The sequence below is a fragment of the Cyrtonyx montezumae genome, unplaced genomic scaffold (genome assembly GCF_038088225.1).
Source record: "Cyrtonyx montezumae isolate F1298 unplaced genomic scaffold, pur_monq_1.0 scaffold_0, whole genome shotgun sequence".
Classification (NCBI taxonomy): Eukaryota; Metazoa; Chordata; class Aves; order Galliformes; family Odontophoridae; genus Cyrtonyx; species Cyrtonyx montezumae.
The window spans coordinates 25,485,053-25,505,250 of NW_027071824.1; the positions used below are offsets into that span (position 1 = coordinate 25,485,053).

The 20,198-nt window shown below is 36.6% G+C and overlaps 2 protein-coding genes across 2 annotated transcripts in view; both read right to left on the bottom strand.

Annotated features, from left to right (window-relative positions):
- Window positions 1-20,198, bottom strand: part of DISC1 (DISC1 scaffold protein) — a 188,504-nt gene that overhangs the window by 104,771 nt on the left and 63,535 nt on the right. Inside the window, exons 6-8 of the mRNA XM_065730393.1 lie at window positions 19,632-19,867; window positions 5,860-5,914; window positions 1,342-1,444 (exon numbers count right to left, since the gene is read on the bottom strand). Coding sequence (XP_065586465.1) covers window positions 1,342-1,444; window positions 5,860-5,914; window positions 19,632-19,867 — 394 coding nt within the window. The remainder of the gene's footprint in view (window positions 1-1,341; window positions 1,445-5,859; window positions 5,915-19,631; window positions 19,868-20,198) is intronic.
- The window catches only part of SPRTN (SprT-like N-terminal domain), a 181,358-nt gene continuing 174,245 nt past the window's right edge, over window positions 13,086-20,198 (bottom strand). Inside the window, exon 7 of the mRNA XM_065735848.1 lies at window positions 13,086-13,096. The gene's annotated coding sequence lies outside the window, so the exon portion shown is untranslated. The remainder of the gene's footprint in view (window positions 13,097-20,198) is intronic.

Here is a 20,198-nt window from a genome sequence, read left to right on the forward strand (position 1 = left end):
TCTGAAACAATCAACCCCTCTTAAAAGCTAACAAATATAAAATATTGTAGCAAATGTTTTGGAAATAGTCCTCAAGTGTTTATTTACTCTCTCAAAGTGTCAAACTGAAGTACATCTTTTCAGGCCAATCACTTCTTGCTGGAAAGACAAAGCAGTTGCAGATTCAGTTTTTGGGCTATTGTGTCCTCAAGTCATAAAATGGCTGAGAAAAATTTTGACCTCCTTTCTGAAAATAAAAAAAATTACCTATATATAGTCTAAGGGCAAAGAAGGGTGATTACTCAGCTTACCTTGTAGGTGAACACAGAAAAAAGTAGTGTTTCTATTCTGAACGGTGTCATGATAACCAAAGAAACTGGCTATGCACCATTACAAAATCTGATCTTTAGCATTATTTTTGGACTTTGCTGAAATCTGACATTACCAACTTCTCACAAAAAAAAATATCGTGTGACACTGCACAAGGTTTCAATTTAAAATAATTCAATCTAGAGGTGCAAGATTCTCATATCTAGTTGGGAAAGTAAATGACCATCAGATAGCTACAACATGACATTTTGACACATTAAAAGTCCCATATCCTTTCTTCTGCCTAACAGTGGAAAAATTTATTGTACTCAGGGAATTCTTTTCAGCTTCCTCTAAGGGAGTAGTAAACTAGAAACATCTACGTATATATTATCTGTAAACAGTTTGCTGAATTAAAGTCACCTCTTCAAACATAAAGAAATAACTATGGTTTGCTTTCTTTCCTTAGTAAGCAGTGCAGTACTCTCAAACTGTCATGTAAAACTGTTTACAAATCAGACTCTGAAATGACAGTTCAGTGTTTTACTAGTTGTAAATAACATGCACGACCATAACATGGCCAAATTGCCTTTTTGCTGTGAACACTAGTTGTTCAATGATCTGAATAGTAGTTGTAGCCAATTACTTCATTCCATTTTAGAAGGTAACATAAAACCATGTTTGTAAATTTTGCAACTTTATCATAAATTTATTATGACTCATAGCTAGAGAGCTCTAGGCATTTAACTTGTAAAGTCCAATAAGAGCTATTGATTATTTACAAATTTCATTTACGGAGAATGGAAAAACATTGTTTTCTTTGAATGCTTTCTGTCTACCATACAGCAATCTCTTGGTGAGTAATTCCCTTCTCTGTTGAGAGGTCTGAAGTATCTTATGCAGGGAATGACACAGCCTGGTTCTTCCACGTTTGCCATGACTTCAAGGGATCTGCTAAGTGCAGATAAATGACGCTTCCCAAGAAGGTTCAGCTACGTGAAGGTCTAACATGCCACTCATCAGCGTTAGCCCCTCTCATCACTTAAAACTTACCTGATACAGCCAGCATTTTGGCCTCAAGTAGAGCTGGTAGTTGAATCTCAATATCACTCACTTTCTTCCTCAAAGTACTGCAGAGTTTCTGACTCGTGCAAACCTAGATTGAGGCAGACAGGCATGATATATAATTCATTCATGTAAAAACATAAGGCAATTTAGATAGAGCTTCAAATGTTCTTGATTTACAGACATGACATAACATAACATCCTACAACATGATAAAGAAGCTTAATAAAAAGTGATGTCTTCACAGAAATATCAAAGATGAATCAAAATTTCCAGGCTTACCAAAGATTCTGTTACCAAAAAAAAAAAAAATGCAGAACAGTAGTAGCATTAGCTACCCAGATAGGAGAGGATATTTCACCGCTAGGTACTGAGGCTGTACTTAGAAGAAAGGCCAGCCAAAGAACTCTGTACATTTTTAACATTAGCAATGATGTCTGGAACATGTAGAATGTAAATGAGACTGTTTGGCGTTTGAGACCTTGTAATTCAGAATACACACTAACATAACATTGCCACATATCTTAACAGAAAAAAGAAAAGGTAGCTGCTATCCTCATGAACAGGCAATAACAGCTCAGCATTGTCCCTCATTTCACAACCAGGAGACATAGCTGAATTGGGTTCAAGTTCCTGACTTCCCCTCTTAATAAAAAAAAAGAAAAGTAAAACAAAAAAAACCTGGTCATCTTTCAGCAATGAATCATGGCTGGTATCAGAAACGTGTAGAAAGAATTAGTAGAAGAAAGGTAGTTCAACTGCCTCTGTATTCGAAGTGTACGTTGTCACCTCAGAATGACTGCATTCACCGTATACAAATAATACAGCCCCTACACAGTCAGAAGTGTTGGGTTTTACTCCATATTGCATCAGTTGTGAAGAAAAGCAAAACGAACAAACAAAAATCCCTCACTTAGTTAAGGCCAAGTCTCCTGTTCTGAAGGCAGAAATCAAGCAGTTGTTCAGAATCGTAGCTGACACTTGTAAAAACATTGCATTCATTGGAATCAAGGGTAAAGCAATAATCAAGAAAGAGACAGGGCAGTTGTAAAGAGATGAGATATGAAATGAAATCTCCAGAGAAATGTTTTCCTGCTCTTCTTGATATTTTTTCTCAAAGCATGCATATATCCCACGCATATTAACAAAAGCACAGCTCTTATTCTACTTTTTAAGACCCATTCAGCTCTCATGGCTTACCTGTTTGCACAACTAAAGGATAATAATCCAGATACAGAACTAATTGTAAATCTTACTAAATAGTGAATAACTTCTTGCTTCAGCTGAGAGTATCTGTTAACTATGGGTGGATCATGGGGTTTTTTAACTCAACAGAACCATTCTCCAGGTCTGTAAAGACTTCAGAATCTTCCCATTAATTTAAAACGTATCATTTTTGCATTAATTATATTTTTTCAGCTTCCAGATAATTGCACTTTATTTCAGTATTTCATTTTAAGTGACACACCTACAGATTTACCACAAATGTTAAAATAACCCAAACCTGTTGGAGGTGAATAAACATGCCCACAGAACCCAAAGGCCACGTCTGTCTCACATCTCCAAAATACATCTTAAAATCTTTAATGGCTTCCTTCTAAGAAGTGTTCTCTCTTTAGGGGTACTGAATGGCTCAGTGAATTGCAATTAGATTGTGAATCTTTCAGCTGTAGGAAAACTGTTATGAATACATCTCATGCTGGTAGTAACTTAAAGTCATTACCACTAGACAGTCATTTGGCAATTATGCAAAATAAGCTGGGAGGAGGTTTAAACAGTTTCTGGTGAACACTGTGCACTTTGTAAGCATACCAGCAGAATGAAGTCTGTTGGCACTTTTTATTAATGGACCAAATGCAGGGACCGAAGGCTGAAAGGAGGTTCCCTCTAACTCAGAGATAATTCTTCTGGAACATGAGATAAGTACATTACTGAGCCTCTGCATGTATCTATGACATATGTATTCTGCAGATAAATGAAAAACATTAATCTTCAGAGCTATCGCATGGCATAGTTCAACAAAACTAAATGAAAGACTGGGAGAGGCAAAATAATTTAGCATCTTCTAAACTAATAGCCCTGCATCTACTTGACATCAATTCTACTCTATGAGGTCCAATTCCTTTCATTTTTCCTGATTATTTTACCCTAATATCAGCTACCATTGTTTGTTACAGCAGTTTATTCAGCCTCTGAGGAATATTTGTTTCCTAGATAACAGCAATGATGAATATTCACAAAGCTCACGCCCTCCTTTGCTCCAGGTGAACACACTTTCATTGTGCTCCCACATTTGATGTCTGAGGACCCAGCAGCGCACATGCCTTGTTACCAAAGACCAGCAATGCTGCAGCACATTGTCCAAGGAGCTCCAGTTACAAAAAAGCTCCCTTTCAGTTACAGGAAAGCTCTTGACAGACAAATATTTAAGTAACTCTCTTAAAAATTCTTATCAGTGTTTTTTTTGTTGTTGTTGTTTAGTTGGTTGGTTTTAGTTTCTGTCAAGTTTAAAAAATAAACATATTTTGTATTGGAATAAATCCTACAAATCATTGTTTAGGTACATAAAAGGCACTCCAGAATATAGCTGCAATGAAAAAATGGAATGCTGTTTAGCAAAGCTATGAGGAATCAATCTGAAATGAAGCAAAACATCAAATTTACCAATTGCTATTCTTTCCATCTTGATAGTGTATGATGTTAACCTCAAGTGGCAGAAACAAGGATATACACACCAAAACTGAATTAACTCTTCCACCAACCATCTCAAGAAAAAAAAAAGGAAGAAAAAAAGAGTTTTGAGTAGCTTTCTCATTTCTTTATTACAATACTCTAGGAAAGGCATGGAAATTGTCTTAATGCTGCCTGAAAAGATAGAGTCCTGGATCTCCTTATACAAAGCAATCTTGACATTTGCAAAAGCAGATATTATTTTCTGAAAGAAGAATGTAGATAAAGGGGATTGTTGCCTTCTGCAACCCCAGCTGAAAACAGCAGAGATGAGGCAGAAGGGGACACAGAAACACTCGTGGTTACAAAGGGAAGGAAGAAGTATTTCAAAAAGTAGCATTTTCCACATAAAATGAAAAGGTTTAAAAATACCAACTCTGTTCAGGTCGAGGAGGAAACATGATGAGATTATCTGAACAAATGAAATTGATAAATGATTCGGAGGAGCCTCATTACCTGCTTCCTATTTACCATTTTTAATAAATAGAAGCTGTCACACAAGAATGGAATGAAATTAAAGTAATATTTTACCTACTGAATATTTAAAGAAACAAAATAGATTGTGGAATTCTACCATACTAACTTTCCATTTGATACCCAGTGTTTCAGTTCTTATTCGGAAATAGCTTAAAAAAAAAGAAACCTTCAAAATATAAGCACTCATTCTCAGGAGAAAAAACAAAATGTACAATGTTTTAACTTGCTGATAGCTTAACACATCACTCTGAGCTACCAAAACTCTCATTCATTTCAATGGATGACCTGTAGGTCAATTATAATCTTTCTTAACACTTTATTCAGAGTCATTAAAAAAATAAAATACAGAGAGGAGTGTCATATTATAATAATCTATATTAATATTTCCCAAGAGGTGTGCATATGCAGGGAATAGATGAGGAAAAAAAAGCAGAAGAGGAAGGAGAAGCATCCAGATTCAATCAGTCAGTCTTGAGCATGCGGAGTGTTGGGAAAATGATTATGAAGAGTACTGAGGAGGATAACTATTTCATTAATTTTTGAAAGATTAATTAGAGAACTTAATGCAAGAAAAAATGTATTTCAGAAAAATTAATGATTGAGAAAGACAAATATTTTCCCCTTTCTGTTCCATACATTTCCATAAGAATTAGTGAAATAAATAAACCTTTCTAGAGCACTCAGAGCAAGGATGCTCTGGTGCTCAGTGAGCCACTTTCGCAATAACAAGGAAAATACAATAGTGTGTTTTATGGAAAGGAGACCGTGAGAAAAACAAAAACTAAAAGAAAAGTTGTGAAACCTCCAGTTCAAAATCATCATGTGATAAATGTAACACAGTTTTCTTTGCAGCTTTAAAAAGACTGCTAGTTTATTATTAGTGAAATACAGAGGAAAGAAGAACTTTGTTTCTGTTCTTTTTTTACATCAGCCATACCTGACAGCTAGGAATTAAGAGGCAAAACATGAAAACTTTCATCTGTGAGCAGAATTCACTTTCTTTTCATGAAGTACTAAGAAGCCTGTTCCTAAATTGAGACCAGCAACAAGACTGATCGCTGGTAAACAGGCAAGAAACAATAGATGGCTTCATCTACTTCCTTAAGCATAATCTCTGGCCTGTCCAAATGTAATTCTCTTTTTAGGTGTATGTTTAAAAATATTTAAAAGTAAAATCTGTTCAGAAAAAAAAAAACCACGAAACAAACTTTCCAAAATACAAGCAATTTACTATGATGCAAGGTATTAGCTGATCCTCTAAATATTCTGAAGAAAATCTGATAGAGGATGGGTACTTACTTTGGAAGTAGTTTCTTTAACAGACATTCTGAGTGATTGCTCTTTTTCCTGAAGGCTAAAAGGGATTAAACAAAATAAATAATAATCAAACATTTGAAGTGAGCATGGACACTAATTTTGCCACTGCAATAATTCTCTCCCTCCTATTTTGCAGGTGTACATTTTCATAAACATTCAATTACATTGTCAGATGCTATTTTCTTTTCTGTAAGACAATTCACTTCACTGTATGCTGCTCCCCTTCAGCAATATTTGAATACTTCCTTTTAGCTGCTTTGTAAAAATTGTCCTTTACAACCTAAGAGCAATATTCTTCCTGAATAAAGAACCTTTAGTGTATTTCTGAGTTTTTCTTTAGTATTCATCAATGAAGAACCAAAACATTTCAGAAAAATCACTGGATCTATTCCAGTGACAACCTTGCAAAGTAAGGCACCTTTGTATCCATTTAACAGGTGAGAGAAACACAAAGGCACTGTTAATCAGAATGTGCATTAACACTGGTTGCTCTATTTGAGACACACGAGCTCTGCTACTTACCTGTATGCATTTCAGTTTTGCTTTCTAGAACTTGCTGATTCACGTTTCCCAAGCACAGTACCTTACTGGGCTCAGCTTTAAAAGCCAGCATTCGTGTCAGCCCGAACTCCAGCAAACATGAAATAGGACTTACACTCAGCTACTAAGCATCCATAGCGGCTGGCTGGAACGTCCTGTCCAGCTTCACAAGGGAAGCAAGATGGACTCAGAAGCAGAATCCAGCTGCACAATTATCATCTAATTGAGTTAAGGATGAAGCTGTTTGTATTGCTTTCCCTAACACCCTCCTTCACAAAGAGCACAACTTGTAAGCCCACAGAACTGCAAGGCCAGGCACCTCATTAACACCACAGAACACTGGGATTCCTCCAGCTCCATGCAGAGCAGTCCCTTCAGAAACAGCTTATTACAATAAAAGCCACTGCCTGAGTAAAGCAGCAAACAGAAATGCGCTCGCTACCTCCACAGAACTGTTTTTAACTTTTCCCAAACAGCATTCTCAAATTTCTCCTTAAACAACCTCTTCTACGGCAACATATGGGCAAAACACAAAACATTACATGCAAAATTATGCCATTAGCAGCTTTCTGCTTGTCTCTGGGCATGCCATGGGGAATTAATTCTTTCACCACTTCTCAGACTGTGGAGTTCCCAAGGACCTTCAGCATCTATACAAGTAGCCTTGGAGCTGGACAGGTTATGTAAAAAAAAAACCAAAAAAAAAACCTATGCCTTGTGTACATATGTCAACTGGGAGCAGCAGGGCTGCAGTGTGTAATTGAATGAGTAATGGGTGACTGACCCAGTTGTTCTCAACCTGGCTTATAAAACTCATCTTCAAAGATCCAAGACATAATAAAAACGTAAGTGCAGTTATAGCCAGAAGAATAACAACACAAAATGGCACCTCTATTTAACAAACCTCTTCAGTGTGCATTTCCACTCAGCTGTTTACTTTCCACACAAAGAGCCCCCCCCAGGTTTGGATGATGTCTCGCTCCTTCACAGAGCTCACATAGCTAACAGGAAGCAAGATCAATTTTTGTTTTTAAACTATATGTCCAAGACAGCATTACAAAATATGACCTAGTTGTAGAACCTTTACTGAGGATTCATAAACCCACATGGACTCTCAGGTCTAGTGCTGAGTAGGAAAATACATCTTATTTACACTCTGATTTTTTCTTATGATTATCAAGTCACTGAAAAATAAATACACAATCACATACTGGTATTTCAACAAGAACAGAATTCTGAGAAACTTTTATGTTAATCTGAGCAACAACAGTAAAAGACAAGTGTCAGTAAATTGTAGTTTTGACTCAAGATAGTGATATGCATTAATCACAAACTCTTAAGATTCTTTTTATTACAGTTACAACATTCATACAGACTCTAACTGTATTTTTTTTTATTATTTACGGTATGAATTTCAAAGTATTATACAGGTTTGAATTTGTTAGCCTTCAGTGTGCTACTGTAGGAACTCCTTACCCCTTTAGAGATTAACTTATCACGATACTCACAAGCAATAATGAAAACTGGGTATGAACCAGCCAGGGTTTTTTAGAGAAAACAGTATTTTCTTTTACCAACAAAAACAGTTTATCACTAAGCTTATTCCCAGGCTTTCCTCTTCTACCATCAAACATCATGGGAGAAGCCCCTCACAAGCTTTCCAATTAACTGACAAGCTAATGCTCCAGCTGACCCGCAGCAGAAACCAAGCAGTCAATACTGATTCATTCCACCAACAAAGGGTTTTAACAGCCACAATCTGTTACACGTGACTTGAACCAGAAACAGTATTTTCCTTTACCAGCACCCTGGAGCATCATATTTCAGTTTAAAAGGCATATGCTCTATGCTTAGAAGTTGCTTTACTTATGACCATTGGGGAAAACAGCATTAAAAAGAGCTCTTTTGAATAACACTTAATTCTCGCTTGAGAAAAAGGCCATAGTTTTGATTCATTGCTATTCTTCTCTGGCAGAAAAGATAATCAAGAATTTGACTGCTTGTTCTCACAGCCTCTGCAATCTATTATAAGAGCCACTTAGAAGTTACTTCTGAAATCCAATATAAGCTAACACCATCACAGAGAATCCAAAGTTCTTGACCTGACTGATAGAAGGAGTAGAATATGACATGAATTCGATTAATACAAATTTAACTCACTAATGCAGGAAAAGGAAGATTTTTACAGTCATAGAACTGATGGCAATCTAGGTATCATCTGCTATTCTCCCTAAATGTCATATACAATAGATATATAATCTATTCAAATAGTTTGCAATGGATTCACACACATTAGGATCCCTAATGAAGAGATAAGAAAAGGAACATAGACTTGATACATCATGGGGTCTCACTACATTCACATCAGACTAGGGAATCAGGAGCTAAGAAGTTATGCTTTTTGAATGATGAAGGAAGTAGTACATTCACAAAACATAGACTTCAGATGAAGAAATGCACGAGGACATGGGAATGTTGCATATTCAGGATCTGAGGCAGACATGGCATCTAACTGTAGTCACAGGAAAAATTGTAAGATCAAAATACCTTGAACAAACTACTGCCCTGTGAGTATCTCATTTCAGAGACCTGAAAGGAATATAGGTGTTGAGTGTGTTGAATTGTAATAACACAGCTGGAAACTGATAAAATGGTATTCATAATCAGGAATGGCAGGTAGGCAAAAAAAAAGCAACAACCATTCAGTCCAGACTGACAGAGAAGGAGGACTGTAAATCAAAATGTATGGTCACTCAATCAGAGGCTTCTAATATGACCAAAGAGAATGATAAATTTCATTATGTAACAGTTAAAAATCTTTGTAAAGAATAGTCTAAGAACTCATGATTTATATGCAGGAACTGCAGATAGAGTGGAAGTAGCTTTGTTCAGAGGAAGGCCAAGTAGTACAATACTGGGAAGAATGGGCTTTCTACTAAAGGAAGGTTTCTGAATTTCTTTCCTTCCACTTTGCTAGTATACTTCCCTTCACATACAAGGCTATTGTGTATTTATGTTATATTTGGCTTCCGAAGGAAAAAATTCAAATAATGAAAATGGGTAAAGACAAGACATGCTGTCATGATCTCTACTCTCGAGATACATAAATATACATATTCAGCTTAAACAGAAACTGTTCCTGTATTAATGACAAAATACATATACATGGATAGAACGTAGTCAGAATATAGTCTGCATAACTGCAAAAACTTATTGCACATGGGGTACAAGAATTAATAAGTAAATTCTATACTGGAAATTCTTCTTTTTATACAGAAGGTGAGGCACCACCTCTGAGCTAAGCCTGCAGAAACTGAAAGACAAAGGATTCCCTTTACAGCAAATGTTCTTCCTTACTTTGCCATTACTTCAAAGACTTTCCTATGTCCTGATATTTCTCTCCCTATCTCCATATCACATTATAATCCTTCAACAAAAAGCATCATTTCTTTAAATCCAAGTCAGAACAATATAAAATTACTCACATTCCAGTTATATGTATATGAGGAAGAATGATGGGTTGAATTTCAATTCATATGAACATGCATTTCCTTCTTCTTACATGTATTGATTATTAAAGTGAATTTTCTTGATCATCAGCAAATTCAAACAACTTGCAGTGCATTTGAAATTGACCTCTGAGTAATACAACTGCCTGATAATCAATCAATAATCCAATAAAACCTGCAGAAATAATGACTTTTCAGATGTGAAGATCCTAACAGGACTCCTTCTCAGATTCTGAACTAACAAAAAAATTGTATTTTCTTAGAAGATGAAATACACATTCCAAGCCTTACACTTGCAGTCTCGCTTTCAGCAGTAAACAGAAGCTGACCTTCCAAAAAGCCTTTGTCCAATCCTTTGCAAAATCTGAAGCATGACTCATGGAACATTTTATATAAGCATCAACCTACATCAAAGCAAAAATCCACTAGAAATTTTAAGTCTAGGGATGTCAGCAGGCCTTCAAGGAAGAAATCCACCATACAAAAATCAAATCTGACAATCAATAACTTTCTTGTACTTTTGCAGTTCCCTTAATGAACGTATATCAGGAGGCTTTGAAAAGAAGTCAAAAAAAAAAAAGCTTTTGAGCAAAACTGTACTTAGCAAGAGGGAGCTTTAAGTTGGATATTCTTCAGTCCTAGTGGCAAATAAGAAAAACTAAGAAAGTATACTTAAAGTTTTCTTGAATAAAATCATAATGTTCTTGAGTAAATTCAACAAATTCATGATTACAGAAAGCATGTGAAGATTTTCACTAGGACAAGACCTACAAGGATGTTGTCAGTCCTATTCTTCTGCCAAATTAAGAACTTTCAGAACTAGGTTGACTAAGGTGAAATATATACTTTATATACTTGTCTACTCCACAACAAACTTGGTGCCTAAACATGTAAAACAATGGATGATAAAATTATCTTCATTCCATATCTTCATAACCCTGCTTTGGCTACATATCTGGATATTACCATAGGAGGAAACCAATATTTTGGTCAAGCACTTAAGTTCCCTTTCAACTTCTTGCACTGACCCATGGGACTTTAAACAATTGGGTTTTCACAGTACCATATATCCGGATTGAGAAGCAAGATCATATGTATAGTAAGCTGAGTTTTTCAAAGTAACTCTCATTTTTCCTTAGATATGCAGACCATGGAAAACATTTGTAAGAAAACCAAACTGGTTAAACACTGACAAATAAGCAGAATTTCTGCCAAACTGAAAAGCTAAAAATCTGATTTATCTGTCTAAATCTGTCAGTGCTCCTGAGGGGTGGACTTTGACACTAAGCAGAAGGAAAGAAAAGTTGTGTTTAATTCATAGAGAAAGTGAAACCTGTGGCAGTTAAAAAGACTAGCCACCTGAAACGGAAGTAAAATGTCAAGTGTCACTTTGGAAAGCTTCCAATCTCAAAAATTAATCTGATTTGAGACAAAAATTATCAAGAAGTGTACTTCAAGGTACAGAAGCATTGGACTTTTCTGTACATTTTAATATACAGAGTTCTCCAAGGTACATAAACAAGAATCCAAAATTATCTACTTCTCTCTGAGAAAACAGGGAACTGATTTTGCTTCAGTTGCCCTTCCAGCTGTCACTCTGCAGAGCGGTATATTTTGGTGTTTTCTTACATCAATGATGGCTTCAATATACATGCTTCTCAACTTGGCATTTGCCAAGAGGCAGTACCAGAAGTACACTCTCCTGTTGTTCTTGTAAAGCTTCAACTCACCAGGTAAGGTTTCCCACTGAACCACAAGATGACTGCACTTCATCCACTCCGAAAAGAATTACATCTTGGTTATATTCATGCAAAGTACACTATAACAACAACACGATTGTTACTGGCATCTTTAATTAAGATTCCAAGCTGAATTTTTATTGTCATGAACTGAGAAGCCTTCTGGCCTTTTAAAACACCATACAGAGAGCTAAGCTGGCCTTCTGTTCCAACCAACCATTTGCACACTACTGTTATTCCCCATCACTGTTGGCTGCTGCCAGTGTGGTTGTGGCAGTTGTTGTTCCAACTGCTACTTGAAACAGGAGCATTGGATTGAAAACAAAGGCATCATCAAGTTGTTCTCTGCAGCAGCCATTCAAAATTTTCCTTAAATTTTCTGTTGCGTTAAAAAATCCTTGTTTTTCGACTACATCATTCTGTAAAGGTTGAGAGAACAGCACAAACTAGAACAGGACCAAGGCAGCTGCAAATATTCCCCTAAGAATAACATCCTCTGTATGTCACTGGCTAAATTGGTCCAACCATGACTGCTGTTAACCATTTATTACATACAAATGAATTCAGTATCCTACATTGACAGAGACAGCTGGTCATTTTTCCCTAAAGAGAAATAAAAGTCTTTAAAATGCATGTGCACCCAGAGGAATAAGCACATATGTGGCCTGGGCTTTATGGGCTGCTGCATCCCACTGGATGCTTTTAAGGCAAGCAGGGGAAACCAGATGCTCAGCAGGGGAAAGCAGATTCCTCATTACGCTGCACACATGGGCACTCAAGCGGATGGTACTCATCTTCCTGCTGCTTTGAAAGGTTAAAAGATCTGCCTCCAAGATCGCAACAAATTATTTCAGTTTCCCAACATTGCTCTGTTCTCAGTGTTGGAAGACTGACTTTTTCCTTTCCCTACCGTGGTTCCAGTTCCACTTGCTCTTCCCAAGGAAGGTCAGTGTCTGTTGTGCACAGCCAGACTTTGCAGAAGCCCTTCTCCTTCCTACAATAGGGGTTCCTACCTGCACCAGTGGATCTGAGTCACTGAACTGCAGAGTCGTAGAACAAGGACCTGGGCTCAAAACTGACATCAGTGCACAGGCAACTCAGTGTAAAAGTCCCCTACCACAACTTCTAAATTTGTAAACTACTGCCTGATGACTTTTGTCAGCAACTTTGCAGGAAGCAAATTCATTTCATGTGCTGAAGCAAAGACATTATCTGGCATGTCAGCATTTCAATATCGAGCTTTTTCCAATGCTGCTTCCACAAATGAGGAAGAAGAAAGAAAGCCACGTGTCCAAGTTTTCTGCAATTCAATCTTAAGCAGAGAACAAGGGAATTAAATCAACCATAGGTAGACAAAGTAGAGATGAAAGTTCCCACCGATCTGGAAATAGAAATTTGAGACTCCAGTCAGATCACAAAGCAAGAGACAAGCTTTTTCTCACACTTATGGCACAACTTAGCCTCCAACAAAAGTTTGCAGAAAACTTGTTTGAGGAAGCTGTGGCAACCTCTTCCTCAAAACACTAACCCAGAAGTGGAACATGGTTAAAAATGATGGAATTGTAACATCACAACTCAGGTTGAAGTCTGACATTTGACGTGAAATTTGGAATTTTTTTCCTAAAAAATAAACAAACAAACACCCACACTGTGGCAGAGGTATTGTCTGGGGCCTCAGGCTCTCTGAGGGTAAGAAGCCTGAGGAAGTTCCAAGGGCAGGGTTCACTCACAACACCAGGAAGCATCTTCTCTGGCTCTGCATCTCCATTGAAAACTGCTATAGTTTTTGTGAAGTTGACTATAGCCTTGCTACAGAAGAAAATGGATTAGTGGATCATTAAAAATGGGGAAAAAAAAAACCTAAAATTAAAACAGGACACCATGCAAGCTTCATCATATCTAGCTACTATAAGCAATACAAGCACTGTTATATTTTTAAGAACCTCATAACTGTTTTTTGGTTCACACCTTACATAGTGCAGAGACCTCTCCTGTCAAAGAGAAGAGGAGCATTCCTGAATACCATGTGAAGCTTTAGAAGATAAAATCAGAGTGACTTGATGAGCCATAAGTCAAGCCAGTAGGACTAATACTGAGATTGGTCTGTGCATTGTGTTCAAGTCATAGAAAATGAATCATTGGTGATACAATTTAAGCCAAACACAAGCAGGCCTGCATGGGAAACTGGAGCTGTCAGAAGTCTTGAAGATTCCCATGTCCAAAGCATATAGCTAGAACACAAGTGAACAACAGGAAGAATAGTTTTTGTGCAGCACTTCTTCACGTGATTTCATACACAATCTGTTTTTCCATTCCTGCAAACCCTTACAGTTGAAGTAATTCAACTATTGAGATGATCGAGGTCTTGGTCTTCTTGATTCCCATTACTCAGTAACTAAGCTCTAGCTGTAGTGGCCTCTACAGAAATTATCCGTTTTGTCAGCTCACCTGACAGCTCAAGATAGACAACTAAATCAGAATTTGATCAGAAGGTGAATGCAATAGCAATTTACTTAAAACAGCTCCATGTATACTCAGTCCCTGGACCAACAAAGTCCTCCCAGTACCAAATGAGGCCAGAAGGCAGTTCAAAATGATGCATTATACCTAAAGGTCTACTAAACCATCTGTCTTCATGGTCTGATTCACGACATGGCATAGGAATATCTCAAAATGATCAAGAATGCAAACAAAAAAGTTGAGATTGTTTATATCTAACCAATCTATCAACAGCACCACTAGATTTATGAAATCAAGAAAAAGTGCAAACAAAAAGTTCAAATCATCCTAGAAAGAATAAAATACTCCCAGACATACTCAGAGTAACAGGGATTCCAAGTACAACTTACTTCTCTACTATCCTACAAATGAGCCCATCAACCACTGACAGATATTAGCACACTCTGCCCTGTAGTAGAAACTTTTGGATGCTCTAAATCCATTTCATCCCTTTGCTCTTTGTATTTTGCACTACCTCTCTATTCTCAGAGGATATTTTTAATACGTATGCATTTTCTCAGAAATAACCAAAGAAAACCTTTAAAAAGGAATTTCCTGGTGCACATTATCTTAGAAACAATACATACCTTTTTGGAACAATAGGGTGCCATTTGTTTTGCTTCTTCTAAATGCAAATCTTTAAAGCTACTATTTTTGTGGAAAGGCTGATGTGAACACACATGGCTACCTTCAGATTTCTTCAGTAAGTTCATGTAGCTTACTAATTACTAACGTGATTAGAAATTTCAAATAGATGAATATTCTGAAGAGTAACAAAACACACACAAGGCCAGTTCCCCTAATGATAGTAGAAGCATCATTGAGAATGGTCTACTTTTCTTAAGTTAATACAGGAAACTACATTTAGTTTTTTTCTTCCTCACTTTTCCCAAGAAAATTAACTTCTTTAGAAAGAACACCTTTTTTGGCCTCACCAGGCTTTAGCCTAAACTGAAGTTGCTGAATGCTCTGAGTATAGTCCAAATAATAAGGTTTTCAACCCCTAGAGCTTTTGCATCTCACTTTGAATTAATATTTGTCAGATGAGTCCCAAGTGTCATTAAAACAGACTGAACTTGTTGCAAAAAACTTCAAGTTCAGTTCCTTGTGCCACCGTCCATGACAGTCCTATAATAACTAATACACAGAGTAGAAAATTTTCATATCTTCAGAAGATCTCACACATATACTGTGGAACAAGTTCCTTCTAATTAAAAATTGCTCCATGGGTGGGGTGAAAGAAGAGTTAGAGTATTCAATTAAATATCTTTCAAAAACTTGAATTTCTTTCTTTCAACTGGCCTTGCCCAGACAATAGTCCACATGGAACGCTGTGATTTATTTTAAAGATGATGTGCTGTGTAGTAATATGCATGCCAAAATGTGTGTAAAATCAAGATTAAAAACACTAAATGAAACTAAATACAAACAAAAGTGCAACAAACTCATCCAGTTTCCATTATGAAAATGGAAAAATGAAACAATCATAGAATCACAGGGTTGGAAGGGACCTCAAGAGATCATTGAGTCCAACCCCCCTGCCAAAGCAGGTTCCCTACACCATGGGCACATAAGTGAATAAATCAGATAATTAACACTGTCTTATAAGGACAAGATATAAGTTACGCAGTTTCAGAAAACCATTTTTAACTGTCCCCTCTTCAGTGGAGAATATGAACATGGTACTTATTTTTTTTAAACCTTGCAATCTCCAGGAAAAAGTCCTTCACACTTAACACTCAGACCTATTTTTCTCTGATTTTGAGCTATACTGTCTTCAGTTAACACACAATAATATCAGAGCACAGAAAACACCCACAATTTTCTGAACACATTTCTAGTGCAGAACCCCACGCAAGGAGTTTGAGCTTCTGTACTGCAATTTCCTCATTCTATAATAATGATTACGCCCTTTAGTTTATCAAAGATAATTAATCCTGTCTTGATGAGCAAAATAATCACATTTTATGATCACAGCCTGAATAAGAATCCCTGTGAAACCACAAGCTAGCTTTTTTGATTGAAAATTAACTGGCCCTGCTTTAACCTAGCCTCCACTGGCCCTCGAGAAAGAGCCCAGAGTAAAGCATGTAACATTTTCCAAGTCAGACTCTAAGCACATTAAAATTACTGACAAAGGCTTTCAGTTAAAAAAAATAAAAGAATCTACTACATAAAAAGATGAACAAGACTACACAAAGGATTATTAATCTTCCTGAAAATAGCAACGCTTGACAAGAAAAATAAGCTTGAAACAATGTTCAACCTAATGTTACGTTGACTTGCACTCCTCCTTCTGCACAATTCTATCTGGGTAATTACTCTTCATTTAATGTTCTCTCATTTTTCCTTAAGTTTGCTTTAATGAGTTTCTATTTGATAACATTTAGACCAAGAAAAGTAAAATAATTTGTATTTTTATGGTGAGATGCAAAGCCACTGAATATGATTCATTATAGCACAGATGATTTTAAGAGATGCTTCACATCAGCCCTGTGCTATCCCAGTGCTGAAAGAAGCTCTTCTACCGAACAAATAATTGTGCAAAAGCACACTACAGTAGTACTTTACTGACTAGTGCAACACAGACAGAATAAATAAGCAATATCTTTCATCCTGGCACCCAGAAATTTGGCATCAGCCAGCAGCCCATCAGTATTGAATGACTTTCTACATAAGCACTGTTTTTAAGTACACATGCATTTTTTTCCTCGCATAGCCTAAACTTTAGAAATATTTCAATTTTTTCTTTAATAATTCATAAAACAAAATGAACATATCTATATAATATCCCAAGAGTTTGGAGTTTAAAACGAATATGTCGAACTGGTTTTGTTAAGTTTTAAACTCTTACCTAATATACTGTCTTTTAGAAGATGTACCGATTTAGGATAAGCCAATGCAAGTTGCAACAAGGGAAATTCTGTCAAGATATGGGAGGAAAAAAAAAAAAAGACTACACAGTGAAGGAGTGGTCAAAGATAGGATATCTAGTGAGGCTGTATGATCGTTTTCCTTGGGGCCCTGAGGGACGTGATCTCACTTTGAAACTGTAGCCTTGCTTTGAGGAGGAAGTTATAGAATAACTTTAATAGAGGACTTCCATGGATCCACTGGAAGTGTACACGTGCTAGCTGATTTATTATCCATTTGCAATGTTTTCATCTTACATAAAGAGAAAATAGTATAACTAAATGCAGTTATAAGACCACTGTATCTGAGGTATGATGGATTGCACAGACTTAAAAGGAAGACGCCCATCACTTTAATTTAACTGTAATATTTCACAGATATCTCACTATTAATTGAAACCACGGCAAGAGCATATTACTCTCCTCAGCACTTCTGGATATATAGCTTATTCTGGAAACAAAAAGTGGCAGAGAGCTCAACCCATAAATGTGCATGACCATCACACTAAACAGCCCTGGAATTCTTTCAGGTACCTAAAGTAGCAAGTGGTTTAAGCAAAGTGATCCAAAAACCACAGGCAAGGGAAGAGGCTACATGATTAAGCTAAACTGCTCAGTTCAACATCTAGACTGGGGATTTCAATCCTTGCTCCCGAGAGCATATGCACTTTTTACTAGAGCAGCTGGCAAAGCATGTACAACCTTTTAGCAGATTTAAAATAGGATATTTAAAATAGGATATAGCAGACTATGACGCCAAGGGCTCTGAAATGCTTAGCAGGTAGGAGGAGCTCACACTGAGGCTGTAAGTTCAGATCCAGTCAGGATACAAAGCACCTCAACACAGAAGCTCCCATATTCTCAACCAAGAGCTGTAGGTTCTCATGACCATGAGATAGGTGGATATATGTGTCACTGCCACTAGTTCTGGTTCAAAAAACCCTGTGGGCCTGACAATATCAAACAACTACAGCCTGAAGTGGGACTTCAGACCTTTCCTAAAGGCTGTCAAAGATGCTTGCCTAAGCATGCTCACTTATGTAAGGCAATCTAGAGTTTATTTGTCCCCTCTTGCTACAGGGGAACTCCAATTATGGTAAAGAGAGTAGAAAAATCCAATTGTCAGCTCCAACAATAAAAAAAATCAACAAACAAAACTAAAACAAACAAAAAAAGGATCATTAAAGGCCTCATTCAAAAAAAGGATCATTAAAGGCCTCATTCAAAAATTAAAAAAAATAAGAAAAGAAAATTAATCATACATTTTTGTTAAAGCTCTGAACACACTTCCAACAACAAACACCCACTTTCTTTCAAGTGAACGTGTTGTTCATGGTACTGGTGAGCAAGGAATTCAGAGAAAGCTGCTCCTGAACCAGTACTAATTTAAGACATCATTTAAGGGTTTCCTAAAGAGTAAGCGCAACTCATTTGTTGTATCAGCAGTGTGAGTGAAAAAAAAAAAAAAAACTTTTAAGCAAACTCAAAACTAAGAGAAAACTCAAATCAAAGTATATGTTCTCAGACAGCCTGCTAGAAATCTTTTATACCTCAATCTTTGAAACACAAGTATAAGCAACCATTAAAAACAAGCTAAACAATTCAATATTCCCATAACCTAATTTAAAATTTTAAACAAACCTCAAAAGAGAGGGATACATCTTCTGTGAGACATTCTGCTGACTTAAAAAAAACTGTATAAATTAGCACACATGAGCAGCAACTTCTCATGAATGCTAATACAAATAATCTAAATCCAATAAACATGAAGAGTGGGGAAAAAAAGATGCAAGCAACACAACTACTGCTTATCTGGAAGGGATGAACGTTACGATAAATAGGAATTATATTTTGTCCTGATGACACTGAAGAAATAACACTTTCAAAGTTCCATCACCAATGTTTCATTGACTGTCAACAACATACAGGTCCTGAAATGCTTCTATTACTTTTTAAATAAAGATGAAATTATTTCAAAATTTGTTACTAAAAGTAGCTACTTTTCCATCTAAAAGAGCCATACACTTGGCATATAACTGTGGGCGTCCCAAAAGCCTTCAAGTCCTATCTCTTCCCCCACTACCTCAATTCCAGTGTCTGAGCCTAACACTCATCAGAGAAGTCTGTATTACTTTTGGAAGTTCACTGAAGCAAGAGACATCTCTTATATTTATCTGGATGGTGCCTGGTACACATTTTCAGACTGTGGGAAACATACTGCAATTACTGCATTATCAAGCTAGGAAATAAATTTCACTAGGTACCAAAAAATAATTTAAATTAATGATAGGTACTAACAATTGCTGGATTCAAGCGCTTTTTGTAGATGGCTCTTTTCCATAAAAATATGAAGTACAAAATCTTCAAATCACTACAAGTTCCTCATTTCTAAGGAAGTTATCAGAACATAAATATCTGTTCTCAGAAATTCTTAAGCATCCAAATCCAGGTAATTAACTGGCACGATTACCAATGAAACAACTGGCAGTGAACTCTAACACCACACTGGGAAGGTACAAGACTTTACATCAATAATAACATTGATATTTAAATACCTCTTTATTGTTCCTGGAAGATCCAAAGTGAATGGAATTTGATAGGAGGAGGCTAAAGTGTCATCCACAGCCTTGCTTATTTCCTGTAGCTCTCTCAAAGAAACACAACCAAGTAAAGCAGTCAGTTCACAGTCCTGTGGCTGAATAAGCCTATCTTGTTGGTCAATTTCTCTTTGTAGCTGTTGGTCTTTTTCTTCTAACACAGCCAGTCTCACTCGGAGGTCTTCAATTTCTTTCTGCATAGAACAGAAATCTGTTTACAAAATGAAAGAAATTGCTATGCTCCTAGGAAAATGTCTTAGAAGCAATGAATTAAGATTGTTCCATTTAATGCAACACTAAATGAGATGACAGCCTTTTGTTGACAAGCAAAATTTTTTTTACATCTGTTGTGCTTATAAACTCTAGAACTTCTACAGCCTGAAACTCCCCACATGCTTCTCAACACCATATTTCAGATTCCTCTGACAAAATGAACTGTGATAGGCACCTTTTGCCTATCACCAGTACTTTGTAAGTCAAAAAATTGTGTTCAAAAATATTTTAAAAAAATCTCAGTCCAACCAC